Consider the following 19278-nt stretch of genomic DNA (forward strand, 5'->3'; position numbering starts at 1 on the left):
ACCGGGGAGGCGGAGGTTGTGGTGAGCCGAGATCACGCCATTGCACTCCAGCCTGGGCAACAAGAGCAAAACTCCGTCTCAAAAAAAAAAAAAAAACAAAACAACAAAAAACAAAGATACCTATGTTGTTTCTTGTTTTTAAGACAGTGTTTCCCTCTGTCACCCAGGCTGGAGTGCAGTGGTGGCTCACTGCAGCCCTAGCCTCCTGGGCTCAAGTGATCCTCCCATCTCAGCCTCCTGAGTAGCAGGATTACAGATGTGTGCCACCCCACCCAGCTAATTGTATTTACTTTTAGTAGAGACAGAGTCTTGCTAGGTACCCCTGGGCTCAAATGATCTTCCTGCCTTGGCCTTCTGAAATATTGGGATTACAGACATGAGACACTGTGCTCAATCTGTATCTGTGATTTTTTAAACTAAAAAGAAAACAGGTTACAAGAAAACAAGTATAACATAATCTCATTTTTGTGGAGGAAAAAAGTAGATACTTGTATGTGTATACACAAGTATCTCCTATACAAAATTGGAGGGTAAGGTTAGCACTCTTAATTGTCTCCAAGTCAGCTAACATTTTTCTAGATCATCGTTTGTTTCAGTACGACTAACTATAATAATTACCTCTTTTTTTAATTTTTAATTTTTTAGGTATATAGTAGGTGTTTATATTTATGGGGCTTATAACTATTATTTCTGGCCTCTGGGAAGTCCTCTAACTATTCTATCCTAGGTATAAATAAATACCTTTCCCCTTAGTTCAACAAAACCAAGGCTGGGGTTTTCTAAAAGGCATTTTTCAAGAAAACAAAAAAAGGAAAGTAAACAAAAGGCAAAATAAAAGCATAGAAATCAAAGTGTTTACAGGATACACATTGCTTTTTCTTATGTCAGTAAAAGTCTCTCCACCAACTAGTTAAGTTGTTACAGTTTATGGGGCTCTAAAGTTTTTGGGAGCTGGGCATGATGGCTCACGTCTATAATCCCAGCAGTTTGGGAGGCCAAGGTGGGACAATTGCTTGAGGCCAGGAGTTTGAGACCAGCCCGGACCACATAGTAAGACGTTGTCTCTACAAAAAATAAAATATTAGCCAAGTGTAGTAGTGCAAGCCTGTGGTCCCAGCTACTTGGGAGGCTGAGCTGGGAGGATCACTTGAGCCCAGGAAGTTGAAGTTGCAGTGAGCGATGATTTTGCCATTGCCTTCCAGCTTGGGCAACAGAACAAAACCCTGTCTCAGAAAATAAAAAATAAAAGTAATCCTTGTGACTCTGCAACCCAGGCTGGAGTGCAGTGCCGCGGCCTTGGCTCATTGCAACCTCCACCTCCCAGGTTCTAGCAATTCTGGTGCCTCAGGCCCCCAAGTAGCTGGGGTTACAGGCGTGTGCCACCACGCCGGGCTGAATTTTTTGTATTTTTAGTAGAGATGGGGTTTTGCTATTTTGGCCAGGCTGGTCTCAAACTTCTGGCCACAAGTGACTCACATGCCTCGGTCTTTCAAAGTGCTGGAATTACAGGCGTGAGCCACCTTTCCTGGCCCCTTGTGGCAATTTTTTACCCAGATCTCTCTAGCCAAAACTATAAAATTGAGAGTTTTGATTCAGCACTATCATTTGGTAATACTGTAGAGAAAAATGGAATGATGTGGAAAATATGTGTAAAATACAAATAAAAAAGATTATAAGATAGTATATATGATATAACCCTAATTTTAAGGTATACAGTATAATGTACAGAAATAAAAAAAAACCCCACCAGAGAGATACTCTTCAGATGATAACAGTGGTTATCTTTAAGTTGTAGTACTACAGTTAAATTTCTTTGTGCTTTTCTATTTTTCCAAGTTTTCTATAGGAACACGTTATTGAGAAGTATATATATATATTTTAAAATTATTTATTTATTTATTTATTTATTTATTTTGAGACGGAGTCTTGCTCTGTCACCCAGGCTGGAGTACAGTGGTGCGATCTCGGCTCATTGCAAGCTCTGCGTCCCGGGTTCACGCCATTCTCCTGCCTCAGCCTCCCGAGTAGCTGGGACTACAGGCGCCCGCCACCACGCCCGGCTAATTTTTTTTTTTGTATTTTTAATAGAGACGGGGTTTCACGATGTTAGCCAGGATGGTTTCGATTTCCTGACCTCGTGATCCGCCCGCCTCGGCTGCCCAAAGTGCTGGAATTATAGGCGTGAGCCACCGCACCAGGACTTTTTTTTTTTTTTTTTTTTTTTTTTTTGAGATAGAGTTTTCACTCTTATCGCCCAGGCCGCAGTGTAGTGGCCTGATCTCAGCTCACTGCAACCTCCACCTCCCAGGTTCAAGCGATTCTTCTGTCTCAGCCTCCTAAGTAGTTGGGATTACAGACACGCACCACCACGCCCGGCTAATTTTTTGTATTTTTAGTAGAGATGGGGTTTCACCTTGTTGGCCAAGCTGGGCGACAGAGCAAGACTCTGTCTCAAAATAAGTAAAGAAAAGAAAAGAAAAGAAAATCTGAGCAAATAAATAAAAGAAAATCTGAGCAACTAAGAATAACATATTCTTAATACCTTACCTAACTTGTGTCAATTTTTATTTGTGCTATGCATATAAAAAGGTCTCACTGTTGAAGATCACTGTATCTGAAGAGATTCATTTTATTTATTTATTTATTTGAGATGAAGTCTCTGTCACCCAGGTTGCAGTGCAATGGCGCGGTCTCAGCTCACTGCAACTTCCGCCTCCCAGATTCAAGCGATTCTTCTATCTCAACCTCCTAAGTAGCTGGGATTATAGACACGCACCACCATGCCCGGCTAATTTTTTGTATTTTTAGTAGAGATGGGGTTTCACCTTGTTGGCCAAGCTGATCTTGAACTCCTGATCTTGTGATCTGCCCACCTCAACTTCCCAAAGTGCTGGGATTACAGGCGTGAGCCACTGCGCCCAGTCCATTTTATTAATTCATCAAATCTTTGTTGAACTTCTCTTACATGCTAGGCATGTTCTAGATGTTGGGGATATAGTGGTGACGAAGACAGTTTGTACTGTCATGGAGCTTATATTCTGGGCAGATTTATTGGTCAAAAAAATCTGTGATGGGGCCGGGCGCGGCGGCTCACACCTGTAATCCCAGCACTTTGGGAGGCTGAGGGAAGCAGATCACCTGAGATCCGGAGTTCGAGACCAGCCTGGCCAACATGGCGAAACCCCATCTCTACTGAAAATAAAAAACTTACCCGGGCGTGGTGGCGAGCGCCTATAATCCTAGCTATTCCGGAGGCTGAGGCAGGGAGAATCGCTGGAACGCGGGAGGCAGAGGTTGCAGTGAGCTGAGATCATGCCATTGCACTCCAGCCTGGGAGACAGAGCAAGACTCTGTCCCCCACCCCCCAAAAAAAAATTCTGTGTTGAATGGTACCGTGTATCAATTAGTAACTGTAAATAAATTAGCATACCAACTATAAGGATTACAAAATTAGAATAAACATCATAGAATTAGTGCAATGTAAATTGATTCACGGTGGTTTTTTTTTTTTTTTTTTTTTTTTTAGAAATCATAGTATCAATGGAAATAATATGGATTTATTTTTTTTCTTCTAGCTTTAAGGAAGCCTCCTATTTCAGTTTCTCAACGTGAAAGTCATCAAGCAATCTCCCATCTTCCAACTGGACAACCTCTCTCCCCAAATATGCCTCCAGGTATGAAGGCTTATGATTATAATTCCATTTGAAACCAACTTACTAGTCATGTACAGTTATATAGTATATAAAATATATCACTTAGCAGTATAGTGAAATAGCATTTATTCTTTGAGGTAATGTTATATATTTTTTTAGACTAGTAAAAGCAGAGAGAAATAATAATCTGAAACTCCACTTTATCTGGTGGATTGTCAGTCTTTTTCTTAAGAACAGAAGAATTATTTATTATGCCACTCTGAGCTACATTCCCTTTCCTCTCTGCCTGCTATACAGGTTTAGCTTCTTCAAAATGTGTTCAAATTTATCTCATAGAGGCCTTCTATAAATTACAGTGCCCACCTATATTAAACTCTTCATACTTATGAATGTATTTGTTTATTTTCTAAACACTCATTCCATTTTATACAATATTTCCCTGAAATGAGAGTAGATATGATTGAAGAGACCTGCTTAAGGGAGATGATGGAAAGGAAAAAGGTCAGAGTGGAATAGGATGTTTTGGGATCCAAAATTAAAGTCATTGATCAGGATAAAAAGGGAGGTGGGGAAAGAGAGGTGGTATCCAGTAGATAATGCTATGAAAGAATCAAGAGTCAACACTTGTGAGTCACTGTATAGATGAAGATGACTTAGAGAGTAGAAATTTCAAAAGCCTTACTGGATTTTGGAGATTTCTGATAGTGATATGGAATTTGGAGGGAGGAAAAGATATGAGTATCATTGCTATATTAATCTATGTATTTCTACTGTATATCTTTTTGGTGAATAAGTTTATGGCCATTAGTGGAGATACACACCTGGGAATGATCAGTAAACTTCCCACAGCTAAAATCACATTGGTTATAATATTTGATTAAAGAAATGAGAATAAACCTTTAAAAAAAAAAAAAAAGCTTTGTGGCTACCCAATGTTAAACAATAGTGTGTCTTAGCTTTCTAAAGCAGATCTTGTGAAATTCATCTTTAAAAGATTAAATTAAATTATATTCTTTTAATTTGACGTTTTTATGCCACAGATTCACACGTAAACCACAATGGAAACCCCGGTACTTCAAAACAGAATCCTTCCAGTCCTCTTCAGCGTTTAATTCCAGGCTCAAACTTGGACAGTGAACCCAGAATTCAAACAGATATACTAAAGCAGGCTACCAAGGACAGAGTCAGTGATTTCCATAAATTGAAGCAAAGTAAGAATCAATTGATGAATATTATGCTAAAAATATTTCTTTAAATGTAATATGAATTAAGGTCTTCATTATTCTGCTCTCTAATAAATGTATAGTGAAGTTATATATATTTAAAGAGAAGGTATGAAAGTGTCAAAATTTAAAGGAAATACAGGTTTTAAATGGATAGATACGATTTTAAAGAAAACTTTAAAAAGGTTCTCATGTTCTCCATTGTTAAATAATAAATTTCAGGTGGGTTGACTTTTTTTAAAAATACAATTAGTTCTTATGAATATAAACTTTTTTGGAGAAATGAGAAAAATATATTTTGGTAGACTTACAAATGAAAACTTTGATTAGGGAGGAGAGAAAATAAATAGTTTTGAAAAATGGAACATTCCGGGAGAAACATACACTCTGGGGGATTGCCTTAGTAGATTGCTCAATACTGCTTCGTCCTCCATTCCCTGCAATTACATTTTCCTCATTTAGATGTTAGAAGTATAAGAAAAAATTCTAGTAGTAGAATTTGAGGGAGGAGAGTGTCCCTTAGATCAGCTTCCTTAAACTGTGCTTTTCACTGGTTCTGCTTTTCATGGCATCTTCTTACCTTCAATTCTGAATAGACAGAATCTCTAAAAGCTTCAGTTTGTCTTTGGTTTATTTATTTATTTTTAATTTTTATCAGTCACCAGGAGTAAGATCATGTCTTTGGTTTTTATGATGGCTTCTGTCTATGGCAGCAACTGTGCAGAGCACTGGTTAGGCAGTTATTTGTACAAAGGTTGCATGTAAGCTAATAATTGAACAATGTTATATTTGTGAATTTATTCAAGGTATTTTGTTTTATTTCTTTATTTTTATTTATTTATTTTTAGAGACGGGGTCTCGCTTTGTTGCCCAGGCTGGTCTTGAACTCCTGGGCTGAAGTGATCCTCCCGCCTTAGCCTCACAAAGTGCTGGGATTACAGGCGTGATTCATCGTGCCCAGCCTATTCAAGGTATTTTTGTTGGTCTTGTAACAGTTATTCAAATTTATTCATATATATGAATGTATAGTTTGCATTAATTTAATTGGCTTTCCTTTCTTTTTTCTTTTTTTCTGTTTTCTTCAAATAGGAAATTCCTTGATATTTTAAAGCATATCTGTGTATCTTGACCAAAGTATTGTGTGAAAAACATTTTTATTACAAAGATTTAGCTAACATTTTAAATATAATGAAAAAATATTTCCTCAAAATTGGGTTGGGGGATTGGCCTGAAAACTTACATCTCAACAAGAAGAGGTGTACAGTAAGAGCATAACAAATAAAATATCTTAATTTGATCACTTAAGATTTTCTTCTTTTTTTTTTAAATTTTTTTTGAGATGGAGTCTCACTCTGTCACCCAGGCCAGGAGTGCAGTGGCAGGCAGGAGTGCAGTGGCAGGCAGGAGTGCAGTGGCGCAGTCTCAGCTCACTGCAACCTCCGCCTCCCAGGTTGAAGCGATTCTTCTGCCTCATCTTCCCGAGCAGCTGGGATTACAGGTCCATATCACCATGCCTGGCTAATTTTTGTATTTTCAGTAGAGATAGGGTTTCACCGTGTTGGCCAGGCTAGTCTCGATCTTCTGACTTCAGGTGATCCGCCCGCCTCAGCCTCCCAAAGTGCTGGGATTACAGTCATGAACTACTGCACCCGGCCAAGATTTTCTTCTAAACTTATATTTATTCTATACATTTTTTAAATTGTTGCCTTACCTGTATATATTTTTTTAACTGATATTTGGGTAAAGAAGGTGGTTGGAAATAATTGCTCGGAAATTATTACTCTCTACAATAATTTTGAAAAGAGCCTAGGCATGGTGGTACACAACTGTAGTCCCAGCTACTTGAGAGGCTGAGGCAGGAGAATCACTTGAACCCAGGAGGCGAAGTTTGCAGTGAGCCAAGATTGTGCCACTGCACTCCAGCCTGGGCAACAGAGCGAGACTCTGTCAAAAAAAAAAAAAAAAAAAAAGAGCCTATTGAGTTTTAAACCCTCACTCCAAATTATTTTCCATTTATCATTAATGTATATAGAGAGTTGAAATCAATGCATGCACAATTTTGTGATTTACTTTGACATTATTTCTTACATTCCTTTTTACTTAATTTAAATTTTTATTAATATATACACATATTCTGTATATATTATACAGAATATATGTATACATATACATATACAGAATATATGTATACATATACATATACAGAATATATGTATACATATACATATACAGAATATATGTATACATATACATATACAGAATATATGTATACATATACATATACAGAATATATGTATACATATACATATATTCTATTGTGCTTAAGCAATAATAACAGTTTACTTAGGTCTCCTCTCATTGTTTAGATCATTTCGTATTTTCTCATTGTAGCTGTCATGATTGTTACTATCTTTTTTTTCCCCAGTTATTTCCTGTTCTTCCTACTTTGCGTGTTCCTTTAAAAGTATAGTCCTCAGAATGAAATTACTGGGTCAAAGCACTTGACTAGCTTTATAGCACTTGTTAAATAGTGTCAGATTGTTCTCTAGAACAGTTTTAAAGTGTCACTGGAGTTATTTAAGTTTAGGGGTTTCTCTGTGGCCTGGCCACATTGATTTTTATCGTTTTTATAAGGTATTTAGAATATAATGTTTCCTTAAAAATGTTTTAATAATCATTTATTCTGGTGGCCTATATTTATGTGAGTAATTTTATTGTAATTATTTCTTGGTATATAATCTGTGCATCAGTTTTGACCACTTAGCCTGAGAACTTTGTAGATTGGTTCTATTTATTTGTATCAACTCTTTTCTTTTTCTTTTTTTTTTTTTTTTTTTTTTTTTTTGAGACAACGTCTCACTCTATCACCCAGGCTTGGAGTGCAGTGGTGCAGTTGTGGCTCACTGCAGCCTTGACTTCCTGGGTTCAAATGATCCTCCCTTCTCACCCTCCTCAGTAGCTGAGACCACAGGCATGTGCCATCACACCTGGCTAATTTTTAAAATTTTTAAACAAAGATGAGGTCTCGTTCTGTTGTCCAGACTCGTATTGAACTCCTGTGCTCATGTGATCCTCCCATCTCAGCCTCCCAAAATGCTGGGATTACAAGCGTGAGCCACCATTGCCCAGCCCCGTATCAAATCTTTATAGATAATTCAGATTTATCACAGTTTTCCTCTTATATTGTCGTTCCTGATATAAGACTTTCTTATGCTTTATCATGCAAAAGTTTTTTTAATTAAAAATAATTTTTTGTTTTGGTAATTTACACGTAAAATTCACCAAAATGTACAATTCAGTGGCATTTAGTGCATTCACAAAGTTGTACAAACTATCATCACTCTAGTTCCAGAATATTTTCAGCACCCTGAAACAAAACTCTGTACTCTCCTACCCTCAGCACCTGGCAACCGCTAATTTGCTTTTTTCTCTCTGTCTATGGAGTCACCAATTCTGGATATTTCATATAAAAGGAATCATACGGCCAGGCGCGGTGGCTCATGCCTATAATCTCAGTACTTTGGAAGGCTGAGGCGGGTGGATCACAAGGTCAGGAGATAGAGACCATCCTGGCCAACATGGTGAAATCCCATCTCTACTAAAAGTACAAAAATTAGGCCGGGCGCGGTGGCTCAAGCCTGTAATCCCAGTACTTCGGGAGGCTGAGGCGGGCAGATCACGAGGTCAGGAGTTTGAGACCATCCTGGCTAGCATACTGAAACCCTGTCTCTACTAAAAATACAAAAAAATTAGCCGGGCGTGGTGGCAGGCACCTGTAGTCCCAGCTACTCGGGAGGCTGAGGCAGGAGAATGGTGTGAACCCAGGAGGCGGAGCTTGCAGTGAGCCAAGATCGCGCCACGGCACTCCAGCCTGGGCGACAGAGCGAGACTCCATCTCAAAAAAAAAAAAAAAAAAAAATTAGCTGGGCATGGTGGCGCATGCCTGTAATCCAAGCTACTTGGGAGGGTGAGGCAGGAGAATCACTTGAACCAGGGAGTTGGAGGTTGCAGTGAGCTGAGGTCACGCCACTGCACTCCAGCCTGGCAACAGAGCGAGACTGCATCTTAAAAAAAAAAAAAAAATCATACAGTATGTGACCTTTTGTGTCTAGCTTCTTTTATTTAGCATAATTTTTCCAAAGTTCGACCATGCTGTAGCATGTAGCATCTATCAGTATTTTATTTCTTTTTATGGCTGGATAATATTCAGTTGTATGGATACATTTTGTTTATTCATCTGTTGATGTATATATGGGTTATTTCTACATTTTGGCTATCGAATAGTGCTTCTATGAACATTTATGTACAAGTTTTTTTGAACATCTGTTTTTAATTCTTTGGGTATGTACCTAGATGTGAAACTGCTGAGTCATATGATAGTTCTATGTTTAGCTTTTTGAGGAACTGCCAAACCATTTTCCACAATAGCTGTACCATTTTACATTCCCACCAGCAACGTATAAGAGTTCCAATTTCTCCACATCCCCTCCCTCCCTCCCTCCCTCCCTTCCTTCCTTCCCCCCGCCACTTTCATTCATTCCTTCTACCATGTAGTACATATGAAGTGATGTTTCCTTGTGGTTTTTATTTGCATTTCACTAATGACCTTGAGCACCTTTTCTGTGTACTTTCTGGCCATTTGTATATCATCTTTGGAGAATTGTTCTTTCAAGACCTTTGTCCTTTTTTAAAATTTACTTTTAGAGACAGAATCTAGCTTTGTCACCCAGGCCAGAGTGCAGTGGCACAGTCATAGCTCACTGCAGCCTCAAACTCCTAGGCTCAAGTAATCCTCCTGCCTCAGCCTCAGTAGTAGCTATGGCTACAGGCATACCCTACCATGCCTGGCTAGTGTATGTATTTATTTTTTAGCTTTTGTGGAGATAGGGTCTTGCTGTCTTGCCCTGGCTGGTCTCCAACTCCTGGCCTCAAACAATCCTCCCATCTTGGCCTCCCAAAAGCACTGGGATTATAGGTATGAGCCACTGGGCCTGGCCCTTTGCCCATTTTTATGTTGGGTTATTTGTCTTGGTTGTTGAGTTTTAAGAGGTTTTTGAAAAGGTATTCTGGTTACTAGACCCTAATCAGGTGTATGATTTGCAAATATTTTTGCACAGTCTATGGGTTGTCTTTTCATTCTTGATAGTGTCCTTTCATGCATGAAAGTTTTTAATTTTGATGAGGTCCAATTTATCTATTTTTTGTTTTTGTTCATACTTTGAGTATCATATCTAAGAAACCAGTGCCAAAATCATGGTCATGAAGATTTCCCCCTGTGTTTTCTTCTAAGACTTTCATAGGTTTAGCTGTTATATTTAGGTCTTTCATCCATTTAAAGTTAGTTTTTGTATATGGTTTGAGGTAAGGTCTAACTTAATCCTTTTGTGTGTGGATACCAGTTGTCCCAGCAACATTTATTGAAAAGACTCTTCATTTCCCATTGAACAATCTTGGTATCTTTGTCAAAAATCTATTGACCACAGATATATGGGTTTATTTCTGAATTATAAGTTCTGTTACATTTATCTATATGTCTCTCCTTATGCCAGTATCATACTGTTTTCATTGCTATAACTTTGTAGTAAGTTTTGAAATTGTGAATTATGAGTCCTTCAACTTTGTTCGTCTTTAAGATTATTTTAGCTCTTCATGATCCCTTGTAATTTTATTGTAGGATCTGCTTTTCCATTTCTACTAAAAAGGCAGCGATATTTTAAAAGGAATTGTGGCTAGGCACAGTAGCTCACACCTATAATTCCAGCATTTTGTGGGGCCAAGGCAGGAGGATCACATGAGGCCAGGAGTTCAAGACCAGCCTGGGCAACATAGCAAGACCCTATCTCTACAAAAAATTTAAAAATTAGCCAGGCATGGTGGCACAAGCCTGTAGCCTCTCCTACTGTGGATGCTGAGGTGGGAGGATTGCTTGAGCCCAGGAGTTCAAGGTTATGGTGAGCTATGATTGTTCCACTGCACTCCAGCTTGGGTGACAAAGTGAGCCCTGTCTCTGAAAAAATAAAATTAAAAAATTGGCCGAGTGTGGTGGCTCATGCCTGTAATCCCAGCACTTTGGGAGGCCGAGGCAGGCAGATCACTGGAGCCCAGGAGTTTGATACCAGCCTGGGCAACATGGCAAAACCCTGTCTCTACAAAAAATACAAAAACTAGCCACGTGTGGTGGCATGCACCTGTAGTCCCCGTTACTTGGGAAGCTGAGGTGGGAGGATCACTTGAGCCCAGGAGGCAGAGGCTGCAGGGAGCTGAGATTCTGAGATTGTGCCATTGCATTCCAGCCTGGGCAGCAGAGCAAGACCTTGTCTGGAAAAAAAAAAAAAAAAAGGAATTGCACTGAATCTGTAGATCACTTTGGAGAGCACTGCCATCTTAACAGTATCAGGTCTTTCAGTTCATAAATATGGGATGTCTTTCCATTTATTTAGGTCATCTTTAATTCCTTTCAGCAATGTTTTGTAGCTTTTAGTGCACAAGTCTTGTGCTGCCTTGGTTAAATTTATTCCTAAGCATTTTATTGTTTTGATGTCATTGTAAATCGAACTGTTTTCTTAATTTTCCTTTTAGACTTCTTGCTAGTGCATATAAATATGACTGATTTTTGGTCTGGCCTGATGGCTCATGCCTGTAATCCCAGCATTTTCGGAGACCGAGGTGGGCGGATCATCTGAGGTCAGGAGTTCGAGACCAGCCTGGCCAACATGGTGAAACCCCATCTCTACTAAAATACAAAAATTAGCCGGGTGCAGTGGCAAATGCCTGCCTGTAATCCCAGCTATTTGGGAAGCTGAGACATGAAAATCGCTTGCACCAGGAGGTGGAGGTTGCAGTGAGCCAAGATCGCGATACTGTACTCCAGCCTGGGTGACAGAGTGAGACACTCTCTCAAGGAAAAAAAAAAAAGAAATATGACTGATTTTTGTGTGTGTTGATCTTGTATCATGCAACTTTATACAACTTGACACAAAAGGTCTTTATTTGTATATATTCAGCATACCGACCTAGACTCTTATGATGATTTTCATTTCTCTTATAGAAGATCATTTCTTTTATAAAAATCATTTCTTTTATTCTATCTGGACATAAATATACTGTTTTTTTGTTTTTGAGACGGAGTCTTGCTCTGTTGGCCAGGCTGGAGTGCAGTGGCGCAATCTCAGCTGACTAGAACCTCTGCCTCCTGGGTTCAAGTGATTCTCCCACCTGGCCAATATGGTAAAACCCCATCTCTACTAAAAATACAAAAATTAGCTGGGCTTGTTGGTGCATGCCTGTAATTCCAGCTACTTGGGAGGCTGAGGCACAATAATCTTGAACCTGGGAGGTGGAGGTTGCAGTAAGCCAAGATTGCACCACTGTACTCCAGCCTGGGCAACAGAGCAAGACCCTGTCTCAAAAAAAAAACAAAAAACAAAAAACAATCGTTAGTATTCTTGTGTTTATTCAGCTTTGCTTTCCATAGAGTAAAAACTATTTAGTTATAAGAAAAATTTATTTTATTTTAGTTATTTAAGAGACAGGTGGCCTGGCACAGTGGCCCATGCCTGTAATCCTAACACTGGGAGGCCGAGGCAGATGGATCACTTGAGCCCAGGAGTTCAAGACCAGCCTGGGCAACATGGTGAAACCCTGTCTCTACAAAACATACAAAAATTAGCTGGGCATGGAGGCGTGCTCCTGTAGCCCCACCTCCTTGGGAGGCTGAGTTAGCAGGATTCTTTAAGCCCAGGAGTTAGAGGCTGCAGTAAGCCATGATCGTGCCACTGCACTCCAGCCTGGGCAACAGAGCAAGACCTTGTCTCAAAAGAAAAAAAGAGAGAGGGAGAGAGACAGGGTCTTGCTGTGCTGCCGGGCTGGATTCAAACTCCTGGGCTCAAATCATCCTCCTGCCTTAGCCTCCTGAGTAGCTGGGATTTATAGGCATGCATCACTGAGCCCAATGAAAATTCATTTTTTTTTTTTTTAGACGGAGTCTCGCTCTGTCGCCCGTGCTGGAGTGCAGTGGCGTGATCTCGGCTCACTGCAAGCTCTGCCTCCCGGGTTCACGCCATTCTCCTGCCTCAGCCTCCCAAGTAGCTGGGACTACAGACGCCTGCCACCACGCCCGGCTAATTTTTTGTATTTTTTTAGTAGAGACGGGGTTTCACTATGTTAGCCAGGATAGTCTTGATCTCCTGACCTCGTGATCTGCCTGCCTCGGCCTCCCAAAATGCTGGGATTACAGGCGTGAGCCACCACGTACAGCTTGAAAATTCATTTTTAAGTACAGTTTTGCTTTATAATTTTCTTCTTTTTTGACTTACAATTTTTTTCTTTCATTTAACACTTGTCAAATATGTATATCTAAATCATTATTCTCAAAAATTTCAATGTGGCCGGGCACAGTGGCACACGCCTGTAATCCCAGCACTTTTGGAGGCTGAGGCAGGTGGATCACTTGAGGCCAGGAGTTCAAGAGCAGCCTGGCCAACATGGCAAAACCCTGTCTCTACTGAAAATACAAAATTACCCAGGTGTGGTGGTACACGCCTGCAGTCTTAGCTACTCAGGAGGCTGAGTGGGAGGATTGCTTCAATCTGGGAAACAGAGGTTGCAGTGAGCCATGATCACGCCACTGCACTCCAGCTTAGACAACAGAGTGAGACCCTGTCTCAAATAAATAAGTAAATAAAAAATAAAAGCACTTGATACTCTGTAGGTACAAAATAATATGCTGTTAGAAAAAAGTTGAAAATTTTATTGAAAACACTATTAGAAAAGGAGGGGAAGTCCTTAGACTTTATATAGTTATCGCCACAATTTTTGTTTTGTTTTGTTTTTTGAGACAGGGTCTCACTCTCTCACCCAGGTTGTACTGCGTTAGCACGTTCATAGCTCACTACAACCTTGACCTCCTTAGGCTCAAGGGATCCTCCCACCTCAGCCTCCTGAATAGCTGGGACTACAGGTGTGTGCCACCATGCCTGGCTAATTTTTGTATTTTTGCAGAGACAGTTTCACCATGTTGCTCAGGCTGGTCTCAAACTCCTGAGCTCAAGCAGTCTTCCCACCTCAACGTCCCAAAGTGCTGGGATTACAGGCATGAGCCACCATTCCTGACCTCACTACAAATTTTTTGGCAGCTTTAACTTTAGTATTTTTGTTTTATAGCTTAATATATCATACTTATATTGATATATTTATAAAGAGCTGCATAGTTTTGTAAATTTAATTTTGTATTACCACATCATGCAAAAGTGGCTAGAACATTTTGGGGTATGTTTCACCATATTTGGAAGATGTATTTGGGTTAGTTTAATTTAAACTTTAGAATGTAGGCTATGTGGTGACACAAAATATAGTTTAGGGATACTTCAAAGAAACAGACATCTTCCAAAATAGTTGAAACTGAAAATCCGGGCGAGGCCTACATGTTTGCCAGCTAGGGGGGACATACCATTTGTATTTAGATGCTTTGAATAGAGATAAGAATTTACTTCAAATGTCAGCTCCCATATGGAAAGTCATGAGGGTGGTTACTCCAAACAGTAGGGAGTGATTGTTGATCAAATTGCTTCTCATATTGGCTTTTCTGTATAGCAGCAGGGTTTCATTTATTTAACAGTGGTTATTAATCATTCTCCCAAGGAACATTGGAGAGGCAAGCTAGTGTATCACAGAATACCTGATCTTCCTTTACATATAGAATTTTTTTTTTTTTTTGAGATGGAGTTTCACTCTTGTTGCCCAGGCTGGAGTGCAATGGCACGATCTCGGCTCACCCACCGCAACCTCCACCTCCCAGGTTCAAGTGATTCTCCTGCCTCAGCCTCCCAAGTAGCTGGGCTTACAGGCATGCACCACCACGCCCGGCTAATGTTATATTTTTAGTAGAGACGGGGTTTCTTCATGTTGGTCGGGCTGGTCTCGTACTCCTAACCTCAGGTGATCCGCCCGCCTCAGCCTCCCAAAGTGCTGGGATTACAGGCGTGAGCCACCATGCTCAGCCCCCTTTTCTAAGGTCCCTCATCCCATTTATAAGAGTGGAGCCCTAATGGCCTAATCACCTCCCAAAGGCCCCATCTCTTAATACCACCACAGTAGGGATTAAGCTGCAACATGAATTTTGGAGAGGACACATTCAAACTGTGGCAATTATTAGTTACCTAAATTGGCTCATGAAGATTTGAAAACTTGAATAAACCAATAATCATTAAATAAGTTGAATAGGTATCAAAAGTTCCCCCCTTCCCTCAAAAGAGACTGGTAAAAGTTAATGAGAGTTTAGCTTGATTACTAATTCAGGGTCACTGTATGAAATCAAGCAAACCAAAAACTGGTTCTTTGAAAAGGCAAGTGAAATTGGAAAGACCAGCCAGGTGTGGTGGCTCACACCTGTAATCCCAGCACTTTGGGAGGCTGAGGCGGGCAGATCACGAGGTCGGGAGATCGAGACCATCCTGGCTAACACGGTGAAGCCCCGTCTCTACTAAAAAAAATACAAAAAATTAGCGGGTCGTGGTGGCGGGTGCCTGTAGTCCCAGCTACTCGGGAGGCTGAGGCAGGAGAATGGCGTGAACCCGGGAGGTGGAGGTTGCAGTGAGCCAAGATTGCGCCACTGTACTCCAGCCTGGGTGACAAAGTGAGACTCCATCTCAAAAAAAAAAAAAAAAAAAAAAGGAAATTGGAAAGATCGTCAGCACACATTAAGACAGAAAGAGATGACACAAATTCTCAGTAACAAAAATGAAAAAAAAAGAACATCAATATAGATCCTACAAATAATATTAAAGGACACACGATAAGAGGTATTATTAATTTAATGCCAAAACATTTGCAAAGTTAGATGAAATGGCCAATGTCCTAGAAAAACACTTCTATACAAAACTGACAGAAAAAGATAGGGAAAATCTGAATAGTTCCATGTCTATTAACATATTGAATCTGTAAGTTAATATTTTGGTACCTAAATGGTTTCATTGATGAATTCTTTATTTTTTATTTATTTATTTATTTTTGAGATGGAGTTTTGCTCTTGTTGCCCAGGCTGGAGTGCAATGGCGCAATCTCAGCTCACCGCAACCTCTGCCTCCCAGGTTCAAGCTATTCTCCTGCCTCAGCCTCCTGAGTAGCTGGGATTACAGGCACGTGCCACCATGCCCTGCTAATTTTGTATTTTTAGTAGAGACAGGGTTTCTCCATGTTGGTCAGGCTGGTCTTGAACTCCCAACCTCAGGTGATGCTCCTGGCTTGGCCTCCCAAAGTGCTGGGATTACAGGTGTGAGCCACCACACCCAGCTGGTGAATTCTTTCAAACATGAAAGAATACAACCAATGTAACATAAACTTTCAGAGAATTGAAACAGAGAAAGACACTCCCCAACCCATTTTATGAGACCAGCATAAGTTGGACAGCAAAACTAAGAATATTATGAGAAAGAAAAATTATAGCAGTTTCTCTTATTAATATAGATATAAAAATCCTAAACAAGGCCAGGCGCGATAGCTCACGCCTGTAAATCCCAGCACTTTGGGAGGCCAAGGCAGGTGGATCACCTGAGGTCAGGAGTTTGAGACCAGCCTGGTCAACATGGTGAAACCCTGTCTCTACTAAAAATACAAAAATTAGCTGGGTGCGGTGGTGCACGCATATAGTACCAGCTGCTTAGGAGGCTGAGGCTGGAGAATCGCTTGAACCCGGGAGGCGGAGGTTGCAGTGAGCCAAGATTGTGCCACTGCACTCCAGCCTGGTGACAAAGTGAGACTCGGTCTCAAAAAAAAAAAAAAAAAAAATTCTGAACAAAACATTAGCAAGTCAAATCCAGAGATAGATAAAAATTATATACATGATGACCATGTTGGATTTAATCTGAAAATTCAAGATTGTTTAATATTTGAAAAGCGATCTATGTAATTTACCACATTAACAAAATCTATGAGGAAAATCATCTCAAAAGATGTAAAGTGAGCATTTGAGGAAATTCATGCATTTATGATAAAACAACCAATTTTAAGGAAAGTAGGGTTAGAAAGTAATTTCCTTAACTTGATAGAGTATTTTAAGCATCCTATGACAAATATCAAATTTAATGATTAATTCTCAAAAACCTTCCCTTGAGATCTAGAAAAGGATACCCACCATCATCACTTCTATTCCGCTTTTCACTGTAGATTCTAATCAATGAAATTAAGCACAGAAAAGGAAATAAAGAGTATAGAGATTGGAAAGGAAGAGATATAACTGATAAGCTGATATTATTTGTAGACAATATGATTTTATATGTAGAAAACTCAAAACAATTTATAAACAAATGTATTTAGCAAAGTCATTACATGCAAGATTTATATACAAATTATATTTCTGTATATAGCAGCAGTAAACATAGTGAAACTTTTTTTTTTTTTTTTTTTTTTTTTTTTTTTAATTGATCATTCTTGGGTGTTTCTCGCAGAGGGGGATTTGGTAGGGTTACAGGACAATAGTGGAGGGAAGGTCAGCAGATAAGCAAGTGAACAAAGTTCTCTGGTTTCCCTAGGCAGAGGACCCTGCGGCCTTCCGCAGTGTTTGTGTCCCTGGGTACTTGAGATTAGGGAGTGGTGATGGCTCTTAACGAGCATGCTGCCTTCAAGCAACTGTTTAACAAAGCACATCTTGCACCGCCCTTAATCCATTCAACCCTGAGTGGATACAGCACATGTTTCAGAGAGCACAGGGTTGGGGGTAGGGTCACAGATCAACAGGATCCCAAGGCAGAAGAATTTTTTCTTAGTACAGAACAAAATGAAAAGTCTCCCATGTCTACCTCTTTCTACACAGACACGGCAACCATCCGATTTCTCAATCTTTTCCCCACCTTTCCCCCCTTTCCATTCCACAAAACCGCCATTGTCATCATGACCCGTCCTCAATGAGCTGTTGGGTACACCCCCAAGCCGGGGTGGTGGCCGGGCAGAGGGGCTCCCCACCTCCCAGTAGGGGCGGCCGGGCAGAGGTGCCCCTCACCTCCCGGACGGGGTGGCTGGCCGGGCAGGGGGCTGACCCCCCCCACCTCCCTCCTGGTCGGGGCGGCTGGCCGGGCAGAGGGGCTCCTCACTTCCCAGTAGGGGCGGCCGGGCAGAGGCGCCCCTCACCTCCCGGATGGGGCGGCTGGCCAGGCGGGGGGCTGAACCCTCACCTCCCTCCCGGACAGGGCGGCAGGCTGGGCAGTGGGCTGACCCCCCCACCTCCCTCCCGGACGGGGCGGCTGGCCAGGTGGGGGGCTGACCCCCCACCTCCCTCCCGGACAGGGTGGCAGGCTGGGCGGTGGGCTGACCCCCCCACCTCCCTCCCGGACGGGGCGGCTGGCCGGGCTGAGGGGCTCCTCACTTCCCAGTAGGGGCGGCCGGGCAGAGGCGCCCCTCACCTCCCGGACGGGGCGGCTTGCTTGGCGGGGGGCTGACCCCCCCACCTCCCTCCCGGACGGGGCGGCTGGCCGGGCGGGGGGGGGCTCCTCACTTCCCAGTAGGGGCGGCCGGGCAGAGGTGCCCCTCACCTCCCGGACGGGGCGGCTGGCCAGGCGGGGGGTTGACCCCCCCACCTCCCTTCCGGACGGGGTGGCTGGCCGGGCGGGGGGCTGACCCCCCCACCTCCCTCCCGGACAGAGCGGCTGGCCGGGCAGAGGCGCCCCTCACCTCTCGGACCGGGTGGCCGGCCAGGCGGGGGGCCGAACCCCCACCTCCCTCCTGGACAGGGCGGCAGGCTGGGCGGTGGGCTAACCCCCCCACCTCCCTTCCGGACGGGGCGGCTCGCCAGGCGGGGGGCTGGCCCCCCCACCTCCCTCCCGGACGGGGCGGCTGGCCGGGCGGGGGACTGACCCCCCCCCCCACCTCCCTCCTGGACGGGTTGGCTGGCCCGGCGGGGGGCTGACCCCCCCACCTCCCTCCCGGACAGGGTGGCAGGCTGGGCGGTGGGCTGACCCCCCCACCTCCCTCCCGGACGGGGCGGCTGGCCGGGCTGAGGGGCTCCTCACTTCCCAGTAGGGGCGGCCGGGCAGAGGCGCCCCTCACCTCCCGGACGGGGCGGCTTGCTTGGCGGGGGGCTGACCCCCCCACCTCCCTCCCGGACGGGGCGGCTGGCCGGGCGGGGGGGGCTCCTCACTTCCCAGTAGGGGCGGCCGGGCAGAGGTGCCCCTCACCTCCCGGACGGGGCGGCTGGCCAGGCGGGGGGTTGACCCCCCCACCTCCCTTCCGGACGGGGTGGCTGGCCGGGCGGGGGGCTGACCCCCCCACCTCCCTTCCGGACGGGGCGGCTGGCCGGGCAGAGGGGCTCCTCACTTCCCAGTAGGGGCGGCCGGGCAGAGGCGCCCCTCACCTCTCGGACCGGGTGGCCGGCCAGGCGGGGGGCCGAACCCCCACCTCCCTCCTGGACAGGG

At 43.0% G+C, this 19278-nt stretch overlaps 1 protein-coding gene across 2 annotated transcripts in view; it reads left to right on the forward strand.

Annotated features, from left to right (window-relative positions):
* GOLM2 (golgi membrane protein 2) overlaps positions 1–19278 on the forward strand; it is a 130774-nt gene that overhangs the window by 87790 nt on the left and 23706 nt on the right. For both annotated transcript variants that reach the window (XM_019011201.4, XM_031002311.3), the window contains exons 7-8: positions 3576–3674; positions 4694–4864. In XM_019011201.4, coding sequence (XP_018866746.2) covers positions 3576–3674; positions 4694–4864 — 270 coding nt within the window. The remainder of the gene's footprint in view (positions 1–3575; positions 3675–4693; positions 4865–19278) is intronic.

Source organism: Gorilla gorilla, chromosome 16, assembly GCF_029281585.2.
Source record: "Gorilla gorilla gorilla isolate KB3781 chromosome 16, NHGRI_mGorGor1-v2.1_pri, whole genome shotgun sequence".
NCBI lineage: Eukaryota > Metazoa > Chordata > Mammalia > Primates > Hominidae > Gorilla > Gorilla gorilla.